We start from the raw sequence: 20020 nt of genomic DNA, 5'->3' as shown, positions 1-20020 counted from the left end.
CCGTGCCTGCTTGTGCCTACCGCTGACACGCTCGCCTCACAGGCGCCGAGCGCCGCGAGCCGGAAGTCTTCCCGACCATCGTCACAGGTGCGTACGCCTGTGCGAGACGGGCGACTGCCCCCGGCTCGCTCGCGCCGCACCGCCTTTGCGCTGTACGCTGCATCAGTGGCATGGGCTCACTCCAAGCCCCTGCACAGAGCCCGACGAAAGCACCTCGTCCGCACCCGCTGCGCCTGCGCGGCCCATCCCCGCACCGCCGGCGCCAGCAAGGAAGGGCAGCGTGCGCGGCGCCGTGCGCTCGTCAGTCGCGGCACGCAAGAAGCAGGAGCGCGGCGTGCAGATGGCCGAGCGCCTCAGTGCCAAGGCGTCGCAGAATGCCGCACGCAAGGAGCGGCGCAAGCGGGCGAAGGAGTAGCGGAGGAGGGCGCACCAAGGGAGTGCTGGGCTGAGGTGGAGAGAGGAGGGCAATGGAGGGAGCATAGATCATCAGGGGCACCAGTGAGACAGTCTGTAGCTATAGAACACAGCGCTTGCACGGGCGACGCCGTGCAGTGCGCATCTGCTCGTGTGCGGCGCACGACAGGCAAGCCGGCCTCACGACAGGCATCCGATAATTATGGCATTGCAATGCCAGCTCTAGAGGTCCGTGACGCAGCCCGACGAGGCGTCGCTGACGTTGCGCACATACTTGAGCAGGTGGCCCTGCTTGGGGCGCAGCTCGCGCGGCTGCCATGCCTCGCGCCGCGTCTGCAGCTCGCTCTCCGACACGTCGACGAGCTCGAGCGTGTTGGCCTCGGCGTCGATGGAGATCGTGTCGCCGTCGCGCACCAGCGCAATCGGGCCGCCCACCTGTGCCTCGGGCACGACGTGACCAATCACGAAGCCGTGCGAGCTGGCAGACAAGGGTGATCAGCAGGGGTAGGAGCGGCGTGCCCAGTTGAGCAACTCACCCGCCGCTGAAGCGGCCGTCCGTGAGGCACGCCACATCGAGACCCAGGCCGGCACCCATGATGAGGCTGGTCGGCTTGAGCATCTCGGGCATGCCCGGGCCGCCCTTGGGGCCCTTGTACCGCAGCACGACGACCGTCTTCTCGCCCTTCTTGATCGTCCCTTGCTCGACGGCAGCCACCATCTCGTCCTCCGTGTCGAAGCAGCGCGCCTTGCCCGTGAAGCGCAGGCCCTCCTTGCCCGTAATCTTGGCGACGGCGCCGCCAGGAGCCAGGTTGCCCTTCAGGATGCTGCAGAGTCCGAGTCAGCTGCAAGGCCCGCACTGCTTGCATATGCGCTGAGACGCACCGGATGTGGCCAGTCGCCTTGAGCGGCTTGTTCAGCGGGCGCAGCACGTCCTGGTTCGGCGAGAGCTTGCCGCGCTCGTGCGTCCAGCGGTCCGCGTTCTCAGCCAGCGTGCGGCCGGTGACGGTCATGTGCTCGCCCTTGATCAGCTTGTTCTCAATGAGGTACTGGATGATCGCTGCGGGCGTGCACTGTTCAGCCGGGTCTGTGCTGCGGCAGCAGAACCAGACTCAACTCACTCGGGATGCCGCCCAGCACCTTGTACACATCCTCCATCACGTACTTGCCGCTCGGCTTCAGGTCAGCCAGGAACGGCGTCGAGTCGCTGATGCGCTGGAAGTCGTCAATCGTGACCTCCACGCCGACGGCGTGCGCCATGGCGATGAGGTGCAGCACGGCGTTGGTGCTGCCGCCGAGCACCATCGTGAGGACCTGCACAGCAACATTAGCAGCAGCGAGAGAAGCAGTGAAGCGGCCACACGCACCATGGCATCCTCGAAGGCCTCGCGCGTCATGATGTCGCGCGGGCGGATGTTCTTCTCAAGCAGGTTGCGCATCGCCGCGCCCACCGACTCGCACTCGGCCTGCTTCTCCGGGTACTCGGCCGGGAAGGAGCTGCTGCCGGGCAGCGTCATGCCGAGCGCCTCGGAGCACGACGCCATCGTGTTGGCCGCTGCAGGGCGTGTGAGATTGCGCAGACCGAAGTGCTCGCCCTCTGCCGCACTCACTGTACATGCCACCGCACGCGCCCGGACCGGGGCACGAGTTGCGCACCGTGTCGTAGCGCTTGCGCTCAGCCTCCGGGGTGCCGCCCTCGGACAGGTACTGGCCGTAGCTCTGGAACGCGCTGACAATGTCCAGCGTGCCTGCCGCAGCGCCGCAGCCTCCCGGCTTGATGGTGCCGCCGTACACCATTAGACCCGGACGGTTAAGGCGGCCGAGCGCCATGAGCACGCCGGGCATGTTCTTGTCGCAGCCCGGCACCACGACGCAGCCGTCGAGCCAGTGGCCGCCCGACGCGCTCTCGACGCTGTCGGCAATGAGGTCGCGGCTCGGCAGCGAGTAGCTCATGGCGTCGGTGCCCATGCTGATGCCGTCGCTCACGCCCACGACGCCGTACTGGTAACCCGTGAGGCCAGCGTCGTGGAGCGACTTCTTGATCTTCTGGCCCAGGCCGAGCAGGTGCGCGTTGCACGGGTTGCCCTCGTACCTGCGCAGGACGATGAGCGGGTGTGCAGGCGCAGAGTGGCTGCGCGCTGCACTCACCACACGCTGGCGACGCCGACCATGGCGCGCGTCAGGTCCTCGTCATTCTCGATGCCGGGCGTGGCATAGAGCATGGCCTGGCTCGCGCCCTGGTCCTTGGGCGCGGTGATGGTGCGGCTGAGGCGGTTGAGCGCGCCGGGCGGCGGGCGGGCGCCAGCGGCGCGCACGGCGCTGGTGTGCAGCGCACGCGAGCGCAGGCTGCGGGCGAGGGGGGCGCGGAGGGACATGGCAGCAGCGGTTGGGGACGGGAAGCAAGTCAGATGGGTGACATCTGCGAGCGCGAAGCTCTGCCCGGGCGAGAATTATCGTGACTGGGCGCGCCGGCGTGGGAGCGCGAGCGGCCGGCCGTGCATTTCGCAGCAGCGGACATGTCACGTGGCACTCGCGCCAGGGTGCTCGGGGTCCGAGAGCGAGGCGAGAGAGGAGAGCGGCGCCGCCTTCCCCGCCTCCACACGCACCCCTCAGCATCAGCCGCGGCGCTGTCAGCATGTTCTACCAGCAGGCCCTCTTCTTCACCCTCCCGCTGCTCCCCGTGCTCATCCGTGAGGCGCATCTCTGAGCCCAGCCTCACACGCGTCTCTGACCGTACTCCGTCAGTCATGCTCGACTTCTCGCTGCGCGGCACGTACGACGTGCTCGCCGTGCCGCTGCTGCTGCCCGAGCATGTCGTGCGCGACGTGCTGCTGCCGCCGAGCCTGAGCCCGGGCCTGCTGCCCGTGCCGCAGGGTGTCTACGAGCAGCTCGGCCTCGCCGACGCCGTGCGCGCCGCCGACGGGACGCCGCAGCGCCTCGTGCTCCTGCAGCTCGGCTACCAGTCGCACACGGGCCCCGGCGCGCCGTGGATGGGCATGCGCATGCAGAGCTTCAGCGAGGTCAAGTGAGCGAGGCGGCCGGACTGGGAGGGCGATGTGCTGAGCTAGGCGTGCAGGCTCGAGATTCCCTTCATGCGCCACCCCAAGCTCGCGCGGTCCGAGCAGCCGTTCCTCTTCAAGCAGACGATGTGAGGCGCGCACTGGCTCGCATCGTGGCGCCGCCGCTGACGCCGTTTGCAGGCTCTTCTCGAACCCGCTCATGTCCTTCTCATCGAACATCTTCCCGGGCGCACGCTCGGTGTACGCGTCCTTCCGCCCAAAGAAGTCGCCAGCCACGTACGCGCCCGACGCTGCCCAGCTCGAGTACGGCGTGACCGACTGGGTGCATGCCGAGGCCACGCAGGCAGCAGCTCCGCGCGCACAAGGCATGTGGCCGGCTGTGAAGGACATGCTCAATGCGCCCTGGTTCGCCGAGCGCTCGGGCAGCAGCGTGATCCAGGTGAGTCGTGCCGCGAGCGTCGCTGCGACACGAGGCTCACTTCTTGCGCGGCAGTTCATCTTTGACGACAGCGCTGCGGAGATCGCGCCGACGCTGTACGACGTCGAGGTGAAGCTGCGCATGCGAGCATGGCGGCATCCGCTGCAGAAGCCGTACAGTGGGCCCGAGGAGATCCTGCTGTCCGGCCAGGGCTTCCGCTCCAAGATGGACTTCACGTCGCGGAGCGGCGCGGCACACAAGTTCATCGAGTAGCACAACGGCGGACGGCTCCATATATACGCATCCGCATTTCTGGCTGGCCGCAGCGATTCAGATTAGAGGACAGGGACAGGAGCACGGGACGGACAGGGTGCGGAAGGTGGTGTCGCGACGTCGAGCGTCGCTTGATTCGGTGAGGTCCAGCTCAGAAGCTCTCCTCCTCGTCGTTGCCGTAGCGCGGCATGGTCTCGAGCGCCATCTGCGCCTGCAGCGCGGCCTCGCAGAGCGCACGCGCGCAGGTGCCGCAGTCTGTGCGAGCGGAGGATCAGTGCGAGTGGCAGCGACGACCACACGCTGCACCCACCGATCTGGCCGATCTCGGTGATGACCTTGCGCAGCACGTCGGCCGGCTCCGGCGGCTTCTTGCTGCCGTCCTTGTCGGCGACGCGCGGCCATGCGAGCTTGGTGCGCAGGTGCGACCAGGGCGCGATGCAGCAGATGCCGCCCGTCTGGAAGCACTGCGACTCGAGCACTTTGGGGTCCATGACGATGCTGTTGAGCGCGTCCTGGTAGTGGCCCTGGCGGCGCGCGTGGAACTCGGAGAGCCGCGAGAACGACGAGAAGCCCATGAGCGAGAAGACGAGCTCGGGCAGGCGGTGAATGTCGTAGCGCACACTGCGCTCGGCGGCGGCCTCCTCGAGCGCGGGCAGGTGGTACATCGACGCGAAGGCACTGCGGAGAGGCGATGAGCGGCGGCAAGATATTGATCATGTGCGCCACCCACAAAGTCATGAAGGGCGACAGCGTGCCGAGCTGCTCCTGCTCGGCGAAGAATGCAGCGGCGACGTCCTAATGAGACGCGAGTCAGCACGACTGATGAGCCTCGAGCTACAGCAGACGCACCTTGGCGCGGGCGCAGTCGTACTTCTGTGCGGCGCGCGCGAGGCGGAGCACGACTTGCCAGTCAGACATGGTCAGAGCCGGCGCCGGGTTGTTGTAAAACAGGCCGAAGAGGAGCTTGAGCGTGGCACCGTCTGCAGAGAGTGTCAGCACGGCGAGCGTGACAGCGGCGGATGCTACTCACCCTCCTCGAGCTGGTGATGCTTGTTCTCATCGCAGCCGTCGACCATCTCGCTGAGGACCGCGGAGTGCACATTGAGGTTGACCTCGTGGATCTGTGCGACCGTCAGCAACGTCAAGCACGGTCCACTCGACTGCTGCTCACCCTGAAGCGCGTCGGAGGCTGACGGGTCGCGGCGGCGCCGGCCTCGGACGACACGAAGATGATGTCGCCGTCCTGGAAGTCGGTCGCCTGGGCGATGGGGTCGGAGCCGAGGAAGGATGCCGCGCTGCGAGGAACGGATCAGTTGATGGCTTCAAGAGCGGATCAACGACACCGACTCACTCGGTCTGCTCCCAGCGCGACACGTTACCGTGGCCGGCGGCCATGCGGCTCTGGTCGACGGACCAGTCGCCAGACTGCTCGACAAGCGACTGCTCGCGGCCACGGCCCATGATCGACTGGTTGTCCATCGTACTATTCTCGCGCGCATCCTCATACGTCGAGGCGATGGTGTCGCGCCGGTTGCCGCCCGAGTTGTTCGCGGCGTCGCTGTACGACTGCTGGCCGCCGAGCGAGTTATTGCCGTAGCCCGATTGCTGCTGGCTGACGTAGCCGCCGGACTGCTGCTGCTGCTGGTGCTGCTGCTGGTGCGTCTGCTGCTGGCCGCGCTGCTGACCGCCGGTGTTGCCCGACTGCTGGCCGCCGCTCTGCTGCTGGCCGCCGTACGCGCCAGGCGTCGGCGTGCTGCTGTTGTTCTGGCCGTACGAGCCCTGCTGCTGGCCGCCCTTGCTGCTGTTGTCGACCTGCGAGCTGACGCCGAAGCCGACCTTGTTGCCGCTGTCGTAGCCCCCCGTATGGACCGACGTGGCGACCGTCGAGGGCACGTCCGAGCGCTCGTCGTCATCAGCGACGTTGTTGCCGAAGTACGACGCACTGCCGGTCGACGAGCTGTCGGAAAAGGCGCTGCGCAGTCAGTGTCAGCTGTCACGGCAGAGGAGCCGCAGCCGCTGCTGCTGCGGTGAGACTGACCCTGGCGTCTGGCCAACTTGGCCGCCGCTGCGGCCTTGGTTGCTGCTGGTGCGTCCCATGGCGCTGCCCTGGTTGCTGCCGCTGCGGCCCATGGCGTTGCCGCCGGACTTGGGAGGCGAAGAGGAGCCGCCGCCGAAGAATGGCATGGATTTGCTGGTCTCGGCGAGGGCTGAGAGTATGCCGCTAATGCTGAAGAGAGAAGAGGCGCGGCGTGAGTCGCGCCGAAGAGGGCAGTGGTGTCGAGGGAGAAGTGTGAGTGCGAGAGGAAATGGCCGCACAGCGTTGGCGGCGAAGAGACGTTCCGGGACTGCCAGCTTATTTGAGGCCACCACCGTCGGCAATGAGCCGCTGCCGCTCGAGCTGCTCTACCTCACTAGGCCGGCGGCCGGCCAGTCAGGCCCATGCTGCGTCGCTGTCTCGTCTCGCTCCCCGAGCACTGAGCCCGGCTCTGGCGCCTTGCCACCTGGCGCACACGGCGCGACGGCAGAGCCATGACGAAGGCAGGAGAGCATGCGTGGCTCATGCTGCGTGCGAGAGCTAAGCTGCCATGACGAGACGTTTCGTACTGCTCCTGTGCTGCATTGCGGCTGCGCGAGCGCGACGTGGGCGATGGAGGCGCGATGGGCGGCTCGAGCGTCGTGGTGTAAAGGAATGCGACGCCGCGGGAGCGCGCGGCGGCCGGCGGACACGCTGCCGCTGCTGCGCCGGCCTCGCTTAGCGTGCGAGCGCGCCCCGAGACGCAGCCTCGGCTCCCGACCACCACCTCGTCCTCGGCGCTCAGGCCGCCTCGCCTCTGCCGAAGGCATGCTGCACGCTGCGCTCCACTCCGCAACGACGAGCGCTTGACACGATCGCTGCCGAGCCGCGCTTGACGCCGCGCAGTGCCACGACTGCGGCTGCCGCAGCCGAGCTTTTCGCGCGCGACAGGCGTCCCGTGCGCGCTCGGGCCCGACGCCTGAAAGCCGACGCCGGTCGAACCCGCATGGACGCGCAGATGAGGGGATGTATTGTGGACGGGTGGTGGTATGCTCTAAGGGGTGACGTGAGGAGGCGTGCGAGAACGATCAGGAACGGGCGCGAACGGCGGGCGGGACGATGGGGAGGAGAGGTGCGTGCACCGGGAGCAGATGCGTGCGCAGAGCGAGACTGGCTCAGGCAAACGGCTTCTTGAGGTTCTCGTTGTACAGACCCACGAGCCAGTCGACGGCGGCGGGGATCTGGCCGACGTAGTGCGGCGCAAAGTGGATCTGTAGAGGCAGAGCATCAGCGAGTGGCAGTGGGTGTCGTGCGCGGTGCAGCCCACCTCCTGGTCTGCAGAGCAGGCAGCGAGTCAGCAAGTAGTCTCCCAAGGTAGCACATCTCGGGTCACGCACTGTTGCCGCCGGGCCAGCACACAAGGTCGTTCTCGTTGCAGAGACTCTTGACGGTGTGCTGCGGCTCGTTGCTCGGCCACGAGCTGTTGAAGACGAGCGGCAGCCAGTACTGCCGCGAGTACATGTAGTCGCCCACCACGAGGCTGCCGACGACGCGCGGCCGGTGTTCGGCGTGCGGGTAGAGCTGGTGCACGCCGAGCGTGCCCTTGGAGTAGCCGGCGGCGATGTAGCGCTGCTCCGGGCACTGGGCCGCCTGTGGAGGAGAAGGGTGAGCAGCGGCAGAGGGGAAGTCGCACCGGCTGCATCAGCTCCAGTCAACTCACCCGCTTGTTGATCCAGTTCGTCGCGTCCTGGCCGGCGGCGAGCGGCGACACGAGCTCCTCGTAGACGTACGAGTTGAAGACGACGTTGTAAGCGCTGATCTCAGGCACGCGGGCCTGCAGCTGCTGGAAGAGCGGCTCGCCGATGAAGCCGAGTGCGTCCTGCGGCTGGTCGCCCGAGCGGAACCAGATGAGCTCGAGCGGCGTGCACACGTTTGTGTTGTCTGAGCTGCCCGTGGGCGTCCAGCGGCGCTCGAGCGAGCGCCGCACCGACGCCGCCGAGACGGCTGGCGCCACGAGTGCGGCGCCGAGGAGAAGCACGATGCTGCGGAGGGAAGGCATGGTGCGGGCAGGCTGGAGGGAACAGAGGATCAGAAGGAGAGAGGAGGGCGGAGGGCGGGGGAGGAGAATCGAGGGTGAGGTGGGCGCTCCGGCGACGCGGCCGCCATGGGCGAGGTTCTTATGAGGGCGCCGTGGTGACTTCTGGTACTGCCTCGATGCTCTGAGCAGCGCCGCTTGTGTGCGCCATGCTAGCGGCGCGCATGGGTCATCGATACGTGGGTGAGCAAAGTCGCTGCAGGATGCTCTCGAGGAGCCGTGCCGTCCAGGTCCCCCCATCTGTACCGCTTCTGAGAGGCGTCTTTCCCTTGCCTCATTGGGCAGATGACGGCCGGTGTTGCTCCTCGACGCCTCGCCAGAGCGTTCGAAGAGGGCGGTGCGAGGCAAGGCGCAGTCGGCGGCCGATCATGCTGCGTTGCAGATCATCACGCGGAGCAAACAAGCTCTCAACGCCGGCGCATCGCGAGGCGTGCGCTACTCGATGGCGCGCCTAGCTCGGCTCGGGGAGCGCAAGATGCTCGAGAGCGACATGCATCGACGCACCGCTGGAGCATCTGAGCGGCTGACGAGCGGCAGGCTGCGTCCCTGACAGACGCTTTGCTTCCGCGGGACGCATCCGACATGCTTTCGCTAGCGTGGAACGCGCGTGCTTGATGAGGCACGCGCGAATGCGGCGCGGGAGCGTCAGGGGGCAAAGGCAACACGACGCGAACCGACTATCGTCACGCGCCGCTCTAGCAGCGTCACATCAGCGACTTCGGGTGAGAAGCAGCATGCTGCAAGCAGATGTTGTAGGCTGGAGTGCTTAAAGCGACAGGTGATGCTTGTTTGCGTCTGCGGCTGCATCTGGCGTGCCTGCCTTGCTTGCATGCTGCTGCGCCCCTGCGCCGGCTAGCGCTGCGAACGCGTCGGTCGGGCGATGTCGATTGTCTCGTGCTGCGGCAGCAGGCCGCGCCAACATAAGAGCATCTCTGCTCCGGCTGCTGCTCGAGCGAGAGCTGAGCGAGGCTCAGAGGTCTGATGAGCTTCGTGGCGGCACGGCGGCTCGGCCTGCTCGGCCGTTGCATGCCGAGCCAGACGACCGCTGCGAGCGCCGCCTTGCACCTCCACAGCGCACGTGATGAGCAGTAGCTGATGGTCTGAGCGCTCTCGCATGAGCTCCTCGATGTCAAGAGGGTGGAAGGCGGGCAGGTGAGGCGGGATCAGCTCGAGCGTCGGCGCGAGTTCTAGAAGCGAGCTGGTGCCTTGGCTGCGCGGCCGACGTGGAGGGGCTGCAGCCGCATCCGTGCGCGCGCCACACCGCCGCGCGTCACGCCCGCCCCGCGTTCTTCCCAACCCACCTTCATCACCCTCTCCTGCCGCCGACGATGGACGAGATGTGCGTCTGCCGTGCTGCACATCCCACATGCGCACTCACACTTCACACAGCAACAAGATCCCGCCCGTGACGCGCAGCCTCGTGGGCGCCACGTGTCTCGTGTCGCTGCCGACGATGCTCAAGCTCGTCAGCCCCTACGTCTGGCTGCTCTGGTGGCCCGCCGTCGTGCAGCGCTGGCACCTCTGGCGCCCCATCACCGCCTTCTTCTTCGGGCCGCCGGGCCTCTCCTTCATCTTCGACCTCTTCTTCCTCTTGTGCGTCGGCCCGAGCGACAGGTGCGGCGGGCCGCGCTGACGCTCTCCCCCACAGCCGCCATGCGCAGGAGCTAGAGCTCAACTACTTCCACCGCCGCACCGCCGACATGGCGTGGAGCCTCGTCATCATGGGCGCCGTCATCCTGGTGCGTGCCGCGCCTCACCGCTGCGCTGCTGCCTGCTCACGCCACTTGCCAGGCGGCCAACTATCCGCTGCGCAGCAGCGTGCTCCACTCGCCGCTCAATCACGCCCTCACTGTGAGTCGCGTCTCATCTCTTGCTGACCTATGGCGCTGATGCGTGCCCGCACAGTACCTCTGGGCACGCGCAAACCCGCACGGCAGCACGTCGCTCTTCGGCTTCGTCACCATCCCGGCAAAGTTCCTGCCGTACGCCATGCTGGCGCTCGACTTGCTGCAGGGCGGGCCTGACGCGCTGATCCTCGGCGCCACGGGCCTCGTCGGCGCACACGCCTACTTCCTACTGCACGACATCATGCCGGCGAGCAACGGCGGGCGCGGGCCACGCTACCTGCCCGCCACGCCTGCCTTCCTCAAGCGCCTCTTGCCCGACAGCCGCGACCCCACCGCGCCGCCGCCGGCGACGGAGGAGCACGGCGCAGTGCGCCGCACCGGCTACGGCGGCATTGCCTTTGCGCCGCGTGGGCGCGCCTTTGGCGACGGCGGTGCAGCAGCTGCGCCGGCGACGGGCGGCCAGGCGCTGGGCTCAGGCGGGTCGGGCAGCAGCGGAGGCGGCCTCTTCGGTATGTTCCGACGTGGTGGAGCGACCGCATCGACCGGCACGAGCGGACCGAGCTCGTCTGGGCCAGATCGCGAGGCGATGCTGCGGGCTGCCGAGGCTCGGCTGCGTGCGCAGCGCGAGAACAGCATTGCCGGACGTAATGCCGGAGCAGCGCGAGCAGCCAGCCAGGCGGCCGCCAGCGATGCCGCACGGGCACGCGAGGCGCGCGCAGGACGCAGCGATCTCGGCGGCCGCGAGAGCAGCACGAGTGCACTGCGCGAGAGCTCGAGCACCAGCACGACGGCTCGGCGTGCGGGCGCCGGCGGCAGCAGCAGCTTTGCGACGATGGCGCGCGCGCCCGACGCCAACGAGAGCGCCTCGGGCAGCGGCGGCAGCGTGGCCGAGGAGCGGAGAAAGGCGCCGCAGCCGGCGCAAGAGGAGGAGGAGAGGAAGCCGCCAGGCGCGAACTCGACAGGCGGAGGCGTCTTCTCGGGCACGGGACATCGCCTGGGCGACTAGAAGGCATGCTGGCAATTGCACTGCTCTATTAGTGGGTATCTATGCGTCTTCGGCTGCCTGTACAAGCTCGACGAAGCGTCGCGCCTCGGGCCGGAAGCAGTCGGCCTGGTTGCTGGACCTGCACAGGGCGTCAGCGCGGGGTTGCGAGCGGTATGCGTTGGGCTGCTCACCAGGCAGTCGTGAGGAGCAGCTCCTCGGCCTCTTCAGGCATCTCCACGACGTCCTGCAAGGTCGTATAGAGCAGCTCGCTCGTGGCTCCGCGCAGCTGGAGGGGCCTTGTGAGTGGGCTGTGTGAGGCTTGGCAAGGCACCTCGGACGCACCGTCGGGAAGCTGTGCGAGAGAAAGGCGGAGCAGTGCGCCAGCGCTTCGCTGCGCAGAGGCGACACGCGCAGCATGTTCACCGTGCTGCCATGCGGGTCGTCAGCGGCGGCAAGCGAGAGGCGGCGGTCGTCAGGGACGCACAGCTGCATGCACGCGTTGACGCGCATCGGGCTCTTGAACTTGTCGAGGTTCTTCGTGGCCATGGAGAGAATGCGCCGTAGCCTGGAGGGAAGCTGTCAGCAGCGGCATGCGACCGAAGCGGCAGTCGTGGCTCACAGCACGGTGGCCGCCTCGTCATCCTCCAGCTTCTCATCTGCCACGTTTACCTCCAGGAGCGCCGTGAGCGTCTGGATGGCTGGCACATAGATGCGGTTGGCCGAGTAGTTGCGCATCGCCAGCTCGCGCAGGTCGTCGATGATCTGCAGCGCTCCATAGGCCGGGAAGGTCGCGACTTCCGCTGAGATGTCGGGCGAGGCCAGCACGTAGTCGCACAGGCTCGTGGCGACCGCGCTTTGCTGAAAGGGGTGCGTCGTCAGCTGCAGAGGCAGGCGATTAGCGAGTCGGTACGCACGGCCATCTCCGTCTTTGTGCCGAGGCTTGTGACGATGCCTCGCAGCAGCTGTGCGCGATAGGGCGGCAGTGCGAGCAGTCGCATTGCACGAGGGAAGAGCCAGTCGGGTTGCTTGAAGTTTGCCACCTCGCCCCTGTCTCGGAGTCAGCCGACAGCAAGGTGCGACGTGGCTTTCGATGCTCACCGTGGAAATAGCGTCTCGAGCAGTCCGACTCCCACTGGCGCGTAGAAGCTCTCTTGAGGCGGAGCACGGCAAACAGCAAGCAGCTGCTCGCCAGCCTCGCTGCGCACACTGTCGATGCGCTCCACCATCTGCTTCATCAAGCCCGCGAGCGCCGCGTGGTAGTCGTCCTCGGTGAGGCAGTCCGCCAGCGGCACGAAGAGAGACGTATGCGCGCGGTACAGCTCGAGCAGCTGACGGAGGCCTGCCACGCACGCCAGCCGGACCCATGAGCCGACGTCGCCTCGCTGGTCGGTCGTGTAGTCTTCCAGACCCGCAAGGAGCGCTCGCAGGATATCCTTCGCAAGAGCTGGGCTCAGGACTGCGGCGCGTCAGGGCTGACTTGGAGCTGCACAAGAGCCGCAAGCGCTCACCTTGGGCTATCCGGCTGCCGAGCGTGTTGCACGCCGCAACGATCGCCTCGTAGGCGTTGCGGCGCGTCTCGATGTTCTGCGAGTAGCTCGGCGCCTTTTCGGTAACAAGGCCCAACAGGAAGCGCTGCGCTGGCTCGAAGGCGCCCTCGCACCGCAGGTACTGGTAGAAGCCGAGCGCGCGAGCATGGCTCTGCTGCTCGGCTGGGAGCAGAGACCGCCACTTGGAGATGACAGTGCTCGCGAGTGCGGGATCAGCAAGCAAAGAGGCGAGGCCTGCATTCTGTTCACTCATCTTTCGATGCGTGCAGTGCAGTCTTGTAGTCCACTGACCCCGCGCAGCGCCTTGGCTGCCGCGACTTGCACGTTCTCTTCGGAGCGGCTCATGGCCGCCTGCACGATCGCCTCCCAAGCCGGCTCGCCGCTCGAGGAGAGCGCTTCCGAGCTCGCGCTGGCTTCGATGACGCCACAGGCCGCACGAAGCACCATCGCGCCGCCCATCATGCGCAAGGTGCTGCGAGGGACGCGGTCTAGCGCAGAGAAGATCTGCAGGGCGCTCGTTCAGCAAGCCGACATGCGAGGGTTCTGCGGCAAGACGGACCTTTAGCTGAACCCTCTTCGCTGTCTGACCCTCAGTACGCGCACAGAGGCGAGCAAGCTCCTCCAGGACAAGCAGCGCGCCATGCAGAGTCGGCGTGTCGCGAGCTTTGCACTTCTCCGACTGCCGTCGAGTGTCAGCTTCGGATGCGCCGGGCTAGCCAGCAGACAGCGCCGCACCATGACTTTGGCAATCTGCGGCGCGAGCTCTTCGAACTGCAGAGCGGCGATGCTCGCAACCGTCCTAGCGCCAAGCTCTTGCATAGCAGAGTCCCAGTGCGTGGCAGTGACGCTGAGCAGGTGGTCGAGCAGGCTCTGGCGATACTCCGCATGCCTGTCGAGAGGAGTATGAGGCACGCAGGCCACCGGCAGGCCCTGAGAGACTCACACGGCAACCTGCGGCGCGCACTCAAGGAACGAGGAGCGGCGCATGCTGACTGCGAAGAAATCAGTCTTGCGAATGACATCGATGCCGTGCGGAAAGAGGTTCTGGGCGAGCCAGGGTGAGCAAGCGGTTTTGAGTGATGGTGAGGCTGGCACTCACGAGGCGGCCAGCGCACTCCTGGTATGCGGCACTCGCAGCGCGTCGAATGGAGACGTCTCGGTCGAGGCAGGACACATTGACGAGTCGCTGAGCCAAGGCGAGAGCATGCGGCCTCATGGCGTCTGCGTCATGCGCTCGCGCGAGGGCCCAGAGCACATAGCAGGCAGCGTCCCGCACGCCAGCACCGACCGAGTGTGCGCCTCGACGTATGTCGAAGAGAAGAGCCTGGTCGTATCGGATGTCAGTGTGAACTTAAAGCATCACAGATCATGGCTCACCTTCTGCACCCACTCGAGCTTCTCGCCCAACTCCTCGCCCTTGAGCAGACCGCGCCGGCCGAGCTCTGCAAGCGCAAGACACGCGCCTTGCCACGTGTGCTCGCTGACCGAGCTGAGGTCGCTCCGGTCACCCATGATGTCTGCCACGTTGATGGCGAACAGCGACGCAATGGCATCAGCCACCTGGTCGATGAAAGATCCAGGCAGACGCTCGCAGAGGCGGGACAGAGCTTTGGCCGCAGAGTAGCGCACAACGGTGTCCTGCGGTGCAAGGTTCAGATCTCTCTTCGACACTAGACGGCGGTGCTTCTCACCTTGTCTTGCAGCGACATCATCAGACGGGCGATCACGCCATCGACCTCCTCCGGCACGTCCTCCTCATCGTCCTCATCTTCGCCGCCTTCGCCGCTTGCATGCGAGGCGCCAGTGGCAGCATGACGCATGGGATCGCCGAGCACCTTGGCTATGTAACCAGTCAGAGCGTGCGAGTGCCAAGTTGATGCGTTCTGACTCACCGCGAACGAAGCGAGTCCGTTTGCGCGGCCGCAGCATCTTCAGGCCGAGGCGGCCCGTGAGCTTGGTGCGGTACTTCGACACAAGACTGTTCTTTAGCACGGCTGCCCGCGTGGCATCCGCGTCTAGCGTAGCCTCATCAGCGCCGAGCGGCGGACTGTAGATGTCCAGAATGGCGTTGATGGCGGGCAGATGCGGCGCAATGGCCACCGCATCAGAGACCTTGACGATCTCGCACAGCGCCTGGAACACGCCGGTGGTGAGGAAGATCGAGGGCTGCGCCGGTGGCATGAGCTGCTCGTGCGTCCACTGAAGGAAGCGCTCGAGGCGCTGCTGCACAGCGTCGCGTCTGCAGGCAAAGGTCTCAGCGCTGAGTCGCCGCTGCTAGTCGACAGGGCCTCACCTCTGGAAGAGCTTGCCGAGCATGACTGCCGCCGCATCCCGCTCCTTTCCCGACGCGCCCAGGAAACGCCTGCCGACAGCCTCGATTTGGTCGGCAACGGGCATCTCCTGGCGGTCGAACTTGCTCAGGTCGAACGGGATCATGCACACGAGCGACAGCCAGAGGAGCAGAACGTAGCGCAGCTCCCAGGTCGAGGAGACCGTCAAAGCGTCGGTGGCTGTCGAATCACCGGCAGTGCTATCGAGTGCAAGCAGCGCTGGGTGCAGATCTTCCACCGAGTGCGGGAAGAAGTGGACTGGCACGCGAAGTCAGCGGGACAGACTGCGGCGGAGAGGACGGGCAAGCTCACTAATCGTCTTGTAGCCGCGGACCTTGGTGAAGACGTACAGCAGCCGAGCGATGCGCTGCAGGCTCTCGCTCACGCCTGCGCTCGAGGACGAGCCCGGCAGGCCGGCTGCCGCACGCACAGACTGCTGCAGGCGCGAGACGGTGGGCGCGACGATGGCATCGAGGTACGGGTCAAGCAGGTACGGCTGCTCTTGGTATTCTTCGAGCTGACGGACACATGCATGAGCGTTTCCCAGCCTCTCTAATGACTTGCTCGCCGCTCACCATGACGCTCAGCTGTGCCAGGCGCGGCTCCGTCGGCTGCGCAAGGAAGAGCGCCAGCAGCTCGCGAAACTCGTCTGCACGCTCGAAGCGCACGAGGTCGCGCTGCTCAAGCTCGACGTCCTCGAGGGCACCAGCCTCGTGCTCCTCGGCCTGTGCCATGTTTGTCGATGAGCGTAGTGCGTCAGCTTGATGTTGTAGAGCTGTGTCAAGATGTCGAGCTGGCCATGCCTCGAGCAGCGCTTCCTGCGGCCCCTCAAAGCGCGTCACGTGGCGCGGCGCGCCTCCTGTTCCTCTGGGCGGTGCCGCCGATCATGGCCCGTGCACCGAGTCCTCTTCTTCTCAGCCCGCCGTCCCACAGTTCGCCCTCTGAAGCTCGCATTGCGGCATGTCAGGGGTCCTGGACAAGTGTCACCGGCGGCGACAGCGGCAGCCGGGCTGGGCAGGGCATGGGAGCCGGCTGGCACGGCTGGCGGCGGCTGACGCTCAGCCGGTCCATGCACGCAGCGTGTGGAGGCGGTTTGCCCGCTCTCCCGCTAACGCAGCGACCCGGCTCGTGCTGTCGTGTGCCACAAGCCCACAAGGCAGACGCCGAAGGAAGCGGGGCTGCAGCACCCTCCACCTCGCTCCCCTCTCACCACCACACTAGACCCAACCCTCGCACACTCATCGTCCACCATGTCTGCCCGTTGCAACTGCTCCAAGTTCCAGTTCGAGGCGCCCAAGGTGCGTGCTCCTCCACAGCGCTGGCCCGCACTTGGCTCACCCGACTTGCCACGTCCATAGCCCCAGATGGTCGCCGTCTGCCATTGCAAGGCGAGTTTACGCTGCGTATCCATGCTTCTGACCTGCCGCTGACTTCATGCTCAGAGCTGCACGCGCAGCGGCGGCTCCATCGGCTCTTTCAACGCCGTCGTCACGCTCGACGACGTCAAGTTCAGCAAGGGCTCGATTGCCGAGATGAGCAGCTACAACGACAGCGACACGGACAGCGGCAACACCATCGTGCGCCACTTCTGTGGCACGTGCGGCTCGGCGCTCTTCTCGGTGCGTCGGGTGCGGCCTGCGCATGTGCGATGCGCCTGCTGACGTGCGCCTGCCTCGTCAGATTCCGGAGAAGCAGGGCGAGGGCGCCATCGGCTACCTCAAGGTTGCGGCGCTCGAGGACCCCGATGCGTACGCCCCCGGCGCCAACGCCGTGCTCTTCGAGAGCCGTGCGCCCGGCTTCGTGCGCAAGGCGCTTAACTGGCCCGAGGGCGTGCAGGTCATGGCACGCGGCTCGTAGGGTGCCGGCTTCACACACGGGTCACGCATCGACAGCTCTCACGCAAATGGCATGCTCTGATGTGTTTGCATTGAGATGAGCATCAGTGCGAGGCTTTGGCTGCCTCTGAGCGCTTCGCTGCAGCGGGCGTCTTTCGTTGCTTCTTCTGCGCGCCGCCCAGCAGGCCCAGCGGCTCGATGCCGCAGGCCAGGCCCACTTCAAGCTGGCGCTTGAGGGCCCACGCCCACAGCAGGCCCAGGGCCGGCGCAGAGAGCAGCACGTTGAGCACGGCGTAGATGTCGGGGTATCGCGAGGTCACGCGCTGCTCCAGGCCGGGGAGCAGCAGCGGAAGGAGAATCTCCAGGGCGTGCAGGAAGAGGATGCCGGCGTGGATGGCCTGTGCGCGAGTCAGTGCAAGATCGCAGCACTGCGTCGGCGGCACTCACTGCAGATGCCCAGCCGATGAACGTCTGGCGGTGCGAGCGGAGCGCCGAGAAGGGCGCCGAACCAATGGCCCAGTTCCAGAAGAGGACCAGCACGAGGTACTGCAGGCTCTGGCCGTCCTTCTGAAGCAGCGGCCACATGCTGAAAGATCGTGCGTCAGCCAGCTGCTCTCCTGCGCATCGCTCAACGCCCTCACCTGAACACGCCGACATTGTTGCCGAGCACCGCCCACTCCCAGTCCGTGGCGCCCGCGCCTCCGCCCCACTCGTCGCCCTTGACCGTCAGGAGCAGCGTGAGGGGCAGCAGCGGCAGCAGCACGCTCTTCTCATGCGTCTGAAAGCCAAAGAGGAAGAAGGAGAGCGACACGCTCAGCAGCGCATACGGCAGCACCTGTGCCGCCGGCGAGGGCGTCTTGCTGGCGATGAGCGGCCGCTCGGCCTCGGAGCCCAGCGCAGAGAGGCCCATGATGCTGCCGCTGACGCTTGGCGCTGCGCCGTTGAGCGCACTGCGGCCAGCGAAGAGCGATCCGAGCTCGGAGCCGCCCGTCTCGGAAGCGGCGGCGAAGGACCGCGCCTGTCGCCGGCGGTCGGCATTGCTGCGCGCGCCGCCAGACAGCACTGAGCCTTCAGACGGCGCGAGGCGCGCAAGTCGCTCCTGCGCTGCGCTCGGCGTGGCGTTGACCTTGTCTTCGTCGAGGAACATCTCCATCTGCACAGTCTGCGCAGCTGCCGCAAAGAGGTGCACGCACGGGGCCAGAATCGTCGCGAGTGTGGTGCCGAGACTGAGGCGTGCCAGTGCTGCAGAAGTCATTGCGTTCTTGAGCTTGTAGCGCGCAGGCAGAGGCAGCACAGAGAGCAGGCACCAGAGGTTGGCCACCTTGTCCTCGAAGATGCCGCGCGCGAGCGGAAAGATGCGGTGAATCACTTGCCCGATCGACGCCAGCGACGTCAGCCACGGCGCAAACATCACGAGGAACGTCAGCGCCGTCACAGCGCCGATGCTGGCGAAGCAGATGAAGCTGAGAGGCGGCGTCAGCCCCACATCAATATGCATACTGCTGGTACACTCACCCGCGCTCAAAGCCAACGCCCGCCAGGCCCCAGCAGCGTCCCAGCATGACAGCAAAGACGGCAGGCGCAAAGTACAGCGCCATCTGCTTGAAACAGAGCGCCAGGCTGAAGAGCACCGCAGCGGCAATGTACTGGTAGGAGACCTGCCGGCTGAGGTCTGTCTTGAGCTCCTTGCGCTTGTCGCCCTGGGCGCCAGCCGCCGCAGGGCCAGTCGATGCGACGCCAGCATCTGCATTGGGCAGAGAGCTGTAGAGCAGCGCGAAGCAGCCGGCGCACAGACCCAGCATGATGCTGTTGTACTGGAAGTGCCCGTGGTCGATGAGCACGAGGCTGGGCTGCAGCAGCACGCTGAGGATGGCGATGGTGCGCGTTCGCCGACCGCGGCCGTGCAGGCGACGCGAGAGGAAGAAGAGGACGGGCGGCATGTAGAGCAGCACGTCGAGGGCCAGCACGCTGGAGCGCAGGAAGAGAATCAAGAGCGGATCCTCGCTGCCGCGGGAAGAGTCGAGAGCTAGATGGGGAGCGAGGCCGGGAACGAGCGAGCCACTGGAGCGCACAGACGCGTCAGTCGGCCTCGTCGCGCGCGACCGCCAAAGGACAGGACTCACATAGCGCCACATGTCCAGCTCACGTATGCCGTGAGCGGCGGGTAGTCGAGGCCCCAGTAAAGCAGGTCGTACTCGTACCAGCGCGACAGCGGCAGATGCAGCGTAAGCTCCATCCAATGCCGCTGTGCCTCAAGGTCGCCGTGTAATGGTGGCTTGCCGCGTCCTTTCCCGGCATGAGTGAGCCTCTGAAGGGCTCGGCACGACTGCGAGCGACTCACCACTCCAGCCGCCAAGCCCCACTGCGGCGCGCACCCAGACCGCCGCCAGTGCAATGACGACGCTCATGACCCAGTCGCCTTGTCCGTCGGCCTCGCGCAGCATAAAGCGGACCCATCGGCGTAGCGGCGAGTCCGTCCTCTCGCGTCGCCGCTGCGAGCTAGTGCCGAGGGCTGCTGCACCGGGCAGCATGCGGCTTGAAATGCCTGGCAGCACGGGCAGCGGCGCGAACGTCGTGCGCGCCTTGGACGGCGTCAGCTCCTCTCGCCCGCGGCTGGGCGAGGGCTGGAAGGCGGAGCCCGCAGCGCTCGTGCTGGGCGTCAGCATGCTGGCCTTGGGCAGGCCCTCGCGGCGTGTGATGCCGCCGACGCTGGCGCCCTTCTGGCGACGCTCCACCCGCGGCGTCCGCTCCTCGTCGCCATGGCTCAGCGTCGGCATGTCCTCCGCATCGGGCCACTCCGGCAGACCGGTGCGGCCGCTGCCATTCCTGCGCCGCGCACTGCTGCCGCCGGCGCCCGAGCGCGGCCCGGCAGACCAGGCGCCGACGCTGCGCACGTCTGAGCCGGCGTCGGAGCCGGGCCCGCGGCGCGAGATGCGGCCGTTTGGCGCTGCCGAGGCGACGTACTCGGCCGGCACGGCGATGGACTGCGAGCGCAGCCAGCCCTCGAGCCCTGCGGAGCTGGCGCCGGGCGCGGCGGAGGAGGAGGGCTCGGCGTCGCGCTCGCGCGTGCGGCGCCGTGAGGACGGGCGTGCGCCGGCGGTAGCGGCGAGGGCCGGCAGCTGGCCGGGCGCCAGCGAGCTGCCGACGGAGGAGAGCGAGTCGAGGCGGCGGCGTGCCGTGCGCGAGCCCACGAGCGGCGCCAGGCGGTCGTCGTCGGCGTCGCCCGAGTGCGGCCCCAGGCCGGC

General features: G+C 66.9%; 9 protein-coding genes across 9 annotated transcripts; 3 read left to right on the top strand and 6 right to left on the bottom strand.

Moving 5' to 3' along the window:
* Positions 1-9: 9 nt before the first annotated feature.
* On the bottom strand, positions 10-759 carry FA09DRAFT_327278 (hypothetical protein). The gene has a single exon (XM_025741349.1). The coding sequence runs from the start codon at positions 478-480 to the stop codon at positions 163-165; it is 318 nt and encodes a 105-aa protein (XP_025601614.1). The 5' UTR covers positions 481-759; the 3' UTR covers positions 10-162.
* On the bottom strand, positions 598-2808 carry FA09DRAFT_327276 (putative ILV3-dihydroxy-acid dehydratase mitochondrial precursor). Its single transcript, XM_025741348.1, has 7 exons — positions 2560-2808; positions 2022-2503; positions 1779-1966; positions 1533-1725; positions 1297-1471; positions 951-1238; positions 598-892 (listed from the first exon to the last, which is right to left on the bottom strand). The coding sequence occupies exons 1-7, from the start codon at positions 2784-2786 to the stop codon at positions 637-639; spliced, it is 1809 nt and encodes a 602-aa protein (XP_025601613.1). The 5' UTR covers positions 2787-2808; the 3' UTR covers positions 598-636.
* Positions 2809-3010: 202 nt separating this feature from the next.
* Positions 3011-4151, top strand: FA09DRAFT_10772 (hypothetical protein). Its single transcript, XM_025738979.1, has 5 exons — positions 3011-3101; positions 3157-3436; positions 3488-3559; positions 3612-3870; positions 3925-4151. The coding sequence occupies exons 1-5, from the start codon at positions 3047-3049 to the stop codon at positions 4120-4122; spliced, it is 864 nt and encodes a 287-aa protein (XP_025601612.1). The 5' UTR covers positions 3011-3046; the 3' UTR covers positions 4123-4151.
* A 1039-nt stretch (positions 4152-5190) lies between these two features.
* FA09DRAFT_10803 (hypothetical protein) lies at positions 5191-6419 on the bottom strand. The gene is made up of 3 exons (XM_025738981.1): positions 6161-6419; positions 5474-6079; positions 5191-5417 (listed from the first exon to the last, which is right to left on the bottom strand). Exons 1-3 carry the CDS (start codon positions 6304-6306, stop codon positions 5264-5266), a joined length of 906 nt encoding a protein of 301 aa, XP_025601611.1. The 5' UTR covers positions 6307-6419; the 3' UTR covers positions 5191-5263.
* A 2444-nt stretch (positions 6420-8863) lies between these two features.
* On the bottom strand, positions 8864-9420 carry FA09DRAFT_10759 (hypothetical protein). Its single transcript, XM_025738978.1, has one exon. It carries the CDS (start codon positions 9257-9259, stop codon positions 8936-8938), a length of 324 nt encoding a protein of 107 aa, XP_025601610.1. The 5' UTR covers positions 9260-9420; the 3' UTR covers positions 8864-8935.
* A 66-nt stretch (positions 9421-9486) lies between these two features.
* On the top strand, positions 9487-11295 carry FA09DRAFT_10679 (DER1-domain-containing protein). Its single transcript, XM_025738973.1, has 6 exons — positions 9487-9570; positions 9621-9700; positions 9758-9824; positions 9880-9970; positions 10023-10082; positions 10137-11295. Exons 1-6 carry the CDS (start codon positions 9560-9562, stop codon positions 11082-11084), a joined length of 1257 nt encoding a protein of 418 aa, XP_025601609.1. The 5' UTR covers positions 9487-9559; the 3' UTR covers positions 11085-11295.
* On the bottom strand, positions 10898-15718 carry FA09DRAFT_10703 (ARM repeat-containing protein). The gene is made up of 19 exons (XM_025738974.1): positions 15516-15718; positions 15253-15457; positions 14904-15198; positions 14503-14849; positions 14302-14450; positions 13988-14248; positions 13710-13934; positions 13554-13654; positions 13346-13499; positions 13214-13289; positions 12864-13098; positions 12572-12804; positions 12162-12507; positions 11978-12110; positions 11683-11921; positions 11548-11628; positions 11479-11490; positions 11255-11349; positions 10898-11202 (listed from the first exon to the last, which is right to left on the bottom strand). Exons 1-19 carry the CDS (start codon positions 15672-15674, stop codon positions 11081-11083), a joined length of 3468 nt encoding a protein of 1155 aa, XP_025601608.1. The 5' UTR covers positions 15675-15718; the 3' UTR covers positions 10898-11080.
* Positions 15719-16190: 472 nt separating this feature from the next.
* FA09DRAFT_357911 (hypothetical protein) lies at positions 16191-17084 on the top strand (the record flags this gene model as incomplete). The annotated part of the gene is made up of 4 exons (XM_025744884.1): positions 16191-16238; positions 16299-16328; positions 16383-16559; positions 16621-17084. 4 exons carry the CDS (start codon positions 16191-16193, stop codon positions 16795-16797), a joined length of 432 nt encoding a protein of 143 aa, XP_025601607.1. The 3' UTR covers positions 16798-17084.
* On the bottom strand, positions 16880-19306 carry FA09DRAFT_292700 (ALG6, ALG8 glycosyltransferase; the record flags this gene model as incomplete). The annotated part of the gene is made up of 6 exons (XM_025740017.1): positions 16880-17173; positions 17223-17361; positions 17417-18238; positions 18291-18836; positions 18899-19061; positions 19117-19306. 6 exons carry the CDS (start codon positions 19304-19306, stop codon positions 16880-16882), a joined length of 2154 nt encoding a protein of 717 aa, XP_025601606.1.
* Positions 19307-20020: the final 714 nt, after the last annotated feature.

Source organism: Tilletiopsis washingtonensis (assembly GCF_003144115.1).
Source record: "Tilletiopsis washingtonensis strain MCA 4186 unplaced genomic scaffold FA09scaffold_1, whole genome shotgun sequence".
Lineage (NCBI taxonomy): Eukaryota > Fungi > Basidiomycota > Exobasidiomycetes > Entylomatales > Tilletiopsis > Tilletiopsis washingtonensis.
This window is presented reverse-complemented; position numbering and strand designations above follow the sequence as displayed.

Coding starts and splice junctions, on each gene's coding strand:
- FA09DRAFT_10803 (XM_025738981.1), bottom strand. CDS start 6,306: ATGCCATTCTTCGGCGGCGGCTCCTCTTCGCCTCCCAAGTCCGGCGGC. Junction 6,080..6,160: donor CAAGTTGGCCAGACGCCAGG/GTCAGTCTCACC, acceptor CTTTTCCGACAG/CTCGTCGACCGGCAGTGCGT. Junction 5,418..5,473: donor TCGCGCTGGGAGCAGACCGA/GTGAGTCGGTGT, acceptor CGTTCCTCGCAG/CGCGGCATCCTTCCTCGGCT.
- FA09DRAFT_10703 (XM_025738974.1), bottom strand. CDS start 15,674: ATGGCACAGGCCGAGGAGCACGAGGCTGGTGCCCTCGAGGACGTCGAG. Junction 13,099..13,213: donor GGAGGAGCTTGCTCGCCTCT/GTGCGCGTACTG, acceptor TCTCTGCGCTAG/ACCGCGTCCCTCGCAGCACC. Junction 11,922..11,977: donor GCACAAAGACGGAGATGGCC/GTGCGTACCGAC, acceptor CACCCCTTTCAG/CAAAGCGCGGTCGCCACGAG.
- FA09DRAFT_327276 (XM_025741348.1), bottom strand. CDS start 2,786: ATGTCCCTCCGCGCCCCCCTCGCCCGCAGCCTGCGCTCGCGTGCGCTG. Junction 1,967..2,021: donor CGCGTGCGGTGGCATGTACA/GTGAGTGCGGCA, acceptor CACGCCCTGCAG/CGGCCAACACGATGGCGTCG. Junction 1,239..1,296: donor AAGGCGACTGGCCACATCCG/GTGCGTCTCAGC, acceptor CGGACTCTGCAG/CATCCTGAAGGGCAACCTGG.
- FA09DRAFT_10759 (XM_025738978.1), bottom strand. CDS start 9,259: ATGCAACGGCCGAGCAGGCCGAGCCGCCGTGCCGCCACGAAGCTCATC.
- FA09DRAFT_10772 (XM_025738979.1), top strand. CDS start 3,047: ATGTTCTACCAGCAGGCCCTCTTCTTCACCCTCCCGCTGCTCCCCGTG. Junction 3,560..3,611: donor TTCCTCTTCAAGCAGACGAT/GTGAGGCGCGCA, acceptor CGCCGTTTGCAG/GCTCTTCTCGAACCCGCTCA. Junction 3,871..3,924: donor CGGGCAGCAGCGTGATCCAG/GTGAGTCGTGCC, acceptor CTTGCGCGGCAG/TTCATCTTTGACGACAGCGC.
- FA09DRAFT_10679 (XM_025738973.1), top strand. Junction 9,701..9,757: donor GACGATGCTCAAGCTCGTCA/GCCCCTACGTCT, acceptor GGCACCTCTGGC/GCCCCATCACCGCCTTCTTC. Junction 9,825..9,879: donor TTCGACCTCTTCTTCCTCTT/GTGCGTCGGCCC, acceptor TCTCCCCCACAG/CCGCCATGCGCAGGAGCTAG.
- FA09DRAFT_327278 (XM_025741349.1), bottom strand. CDS start 480: ATGCTCCCTCCATTGCCCTCCTCTCTCCACCTCAGCCCAGCACTCCCT.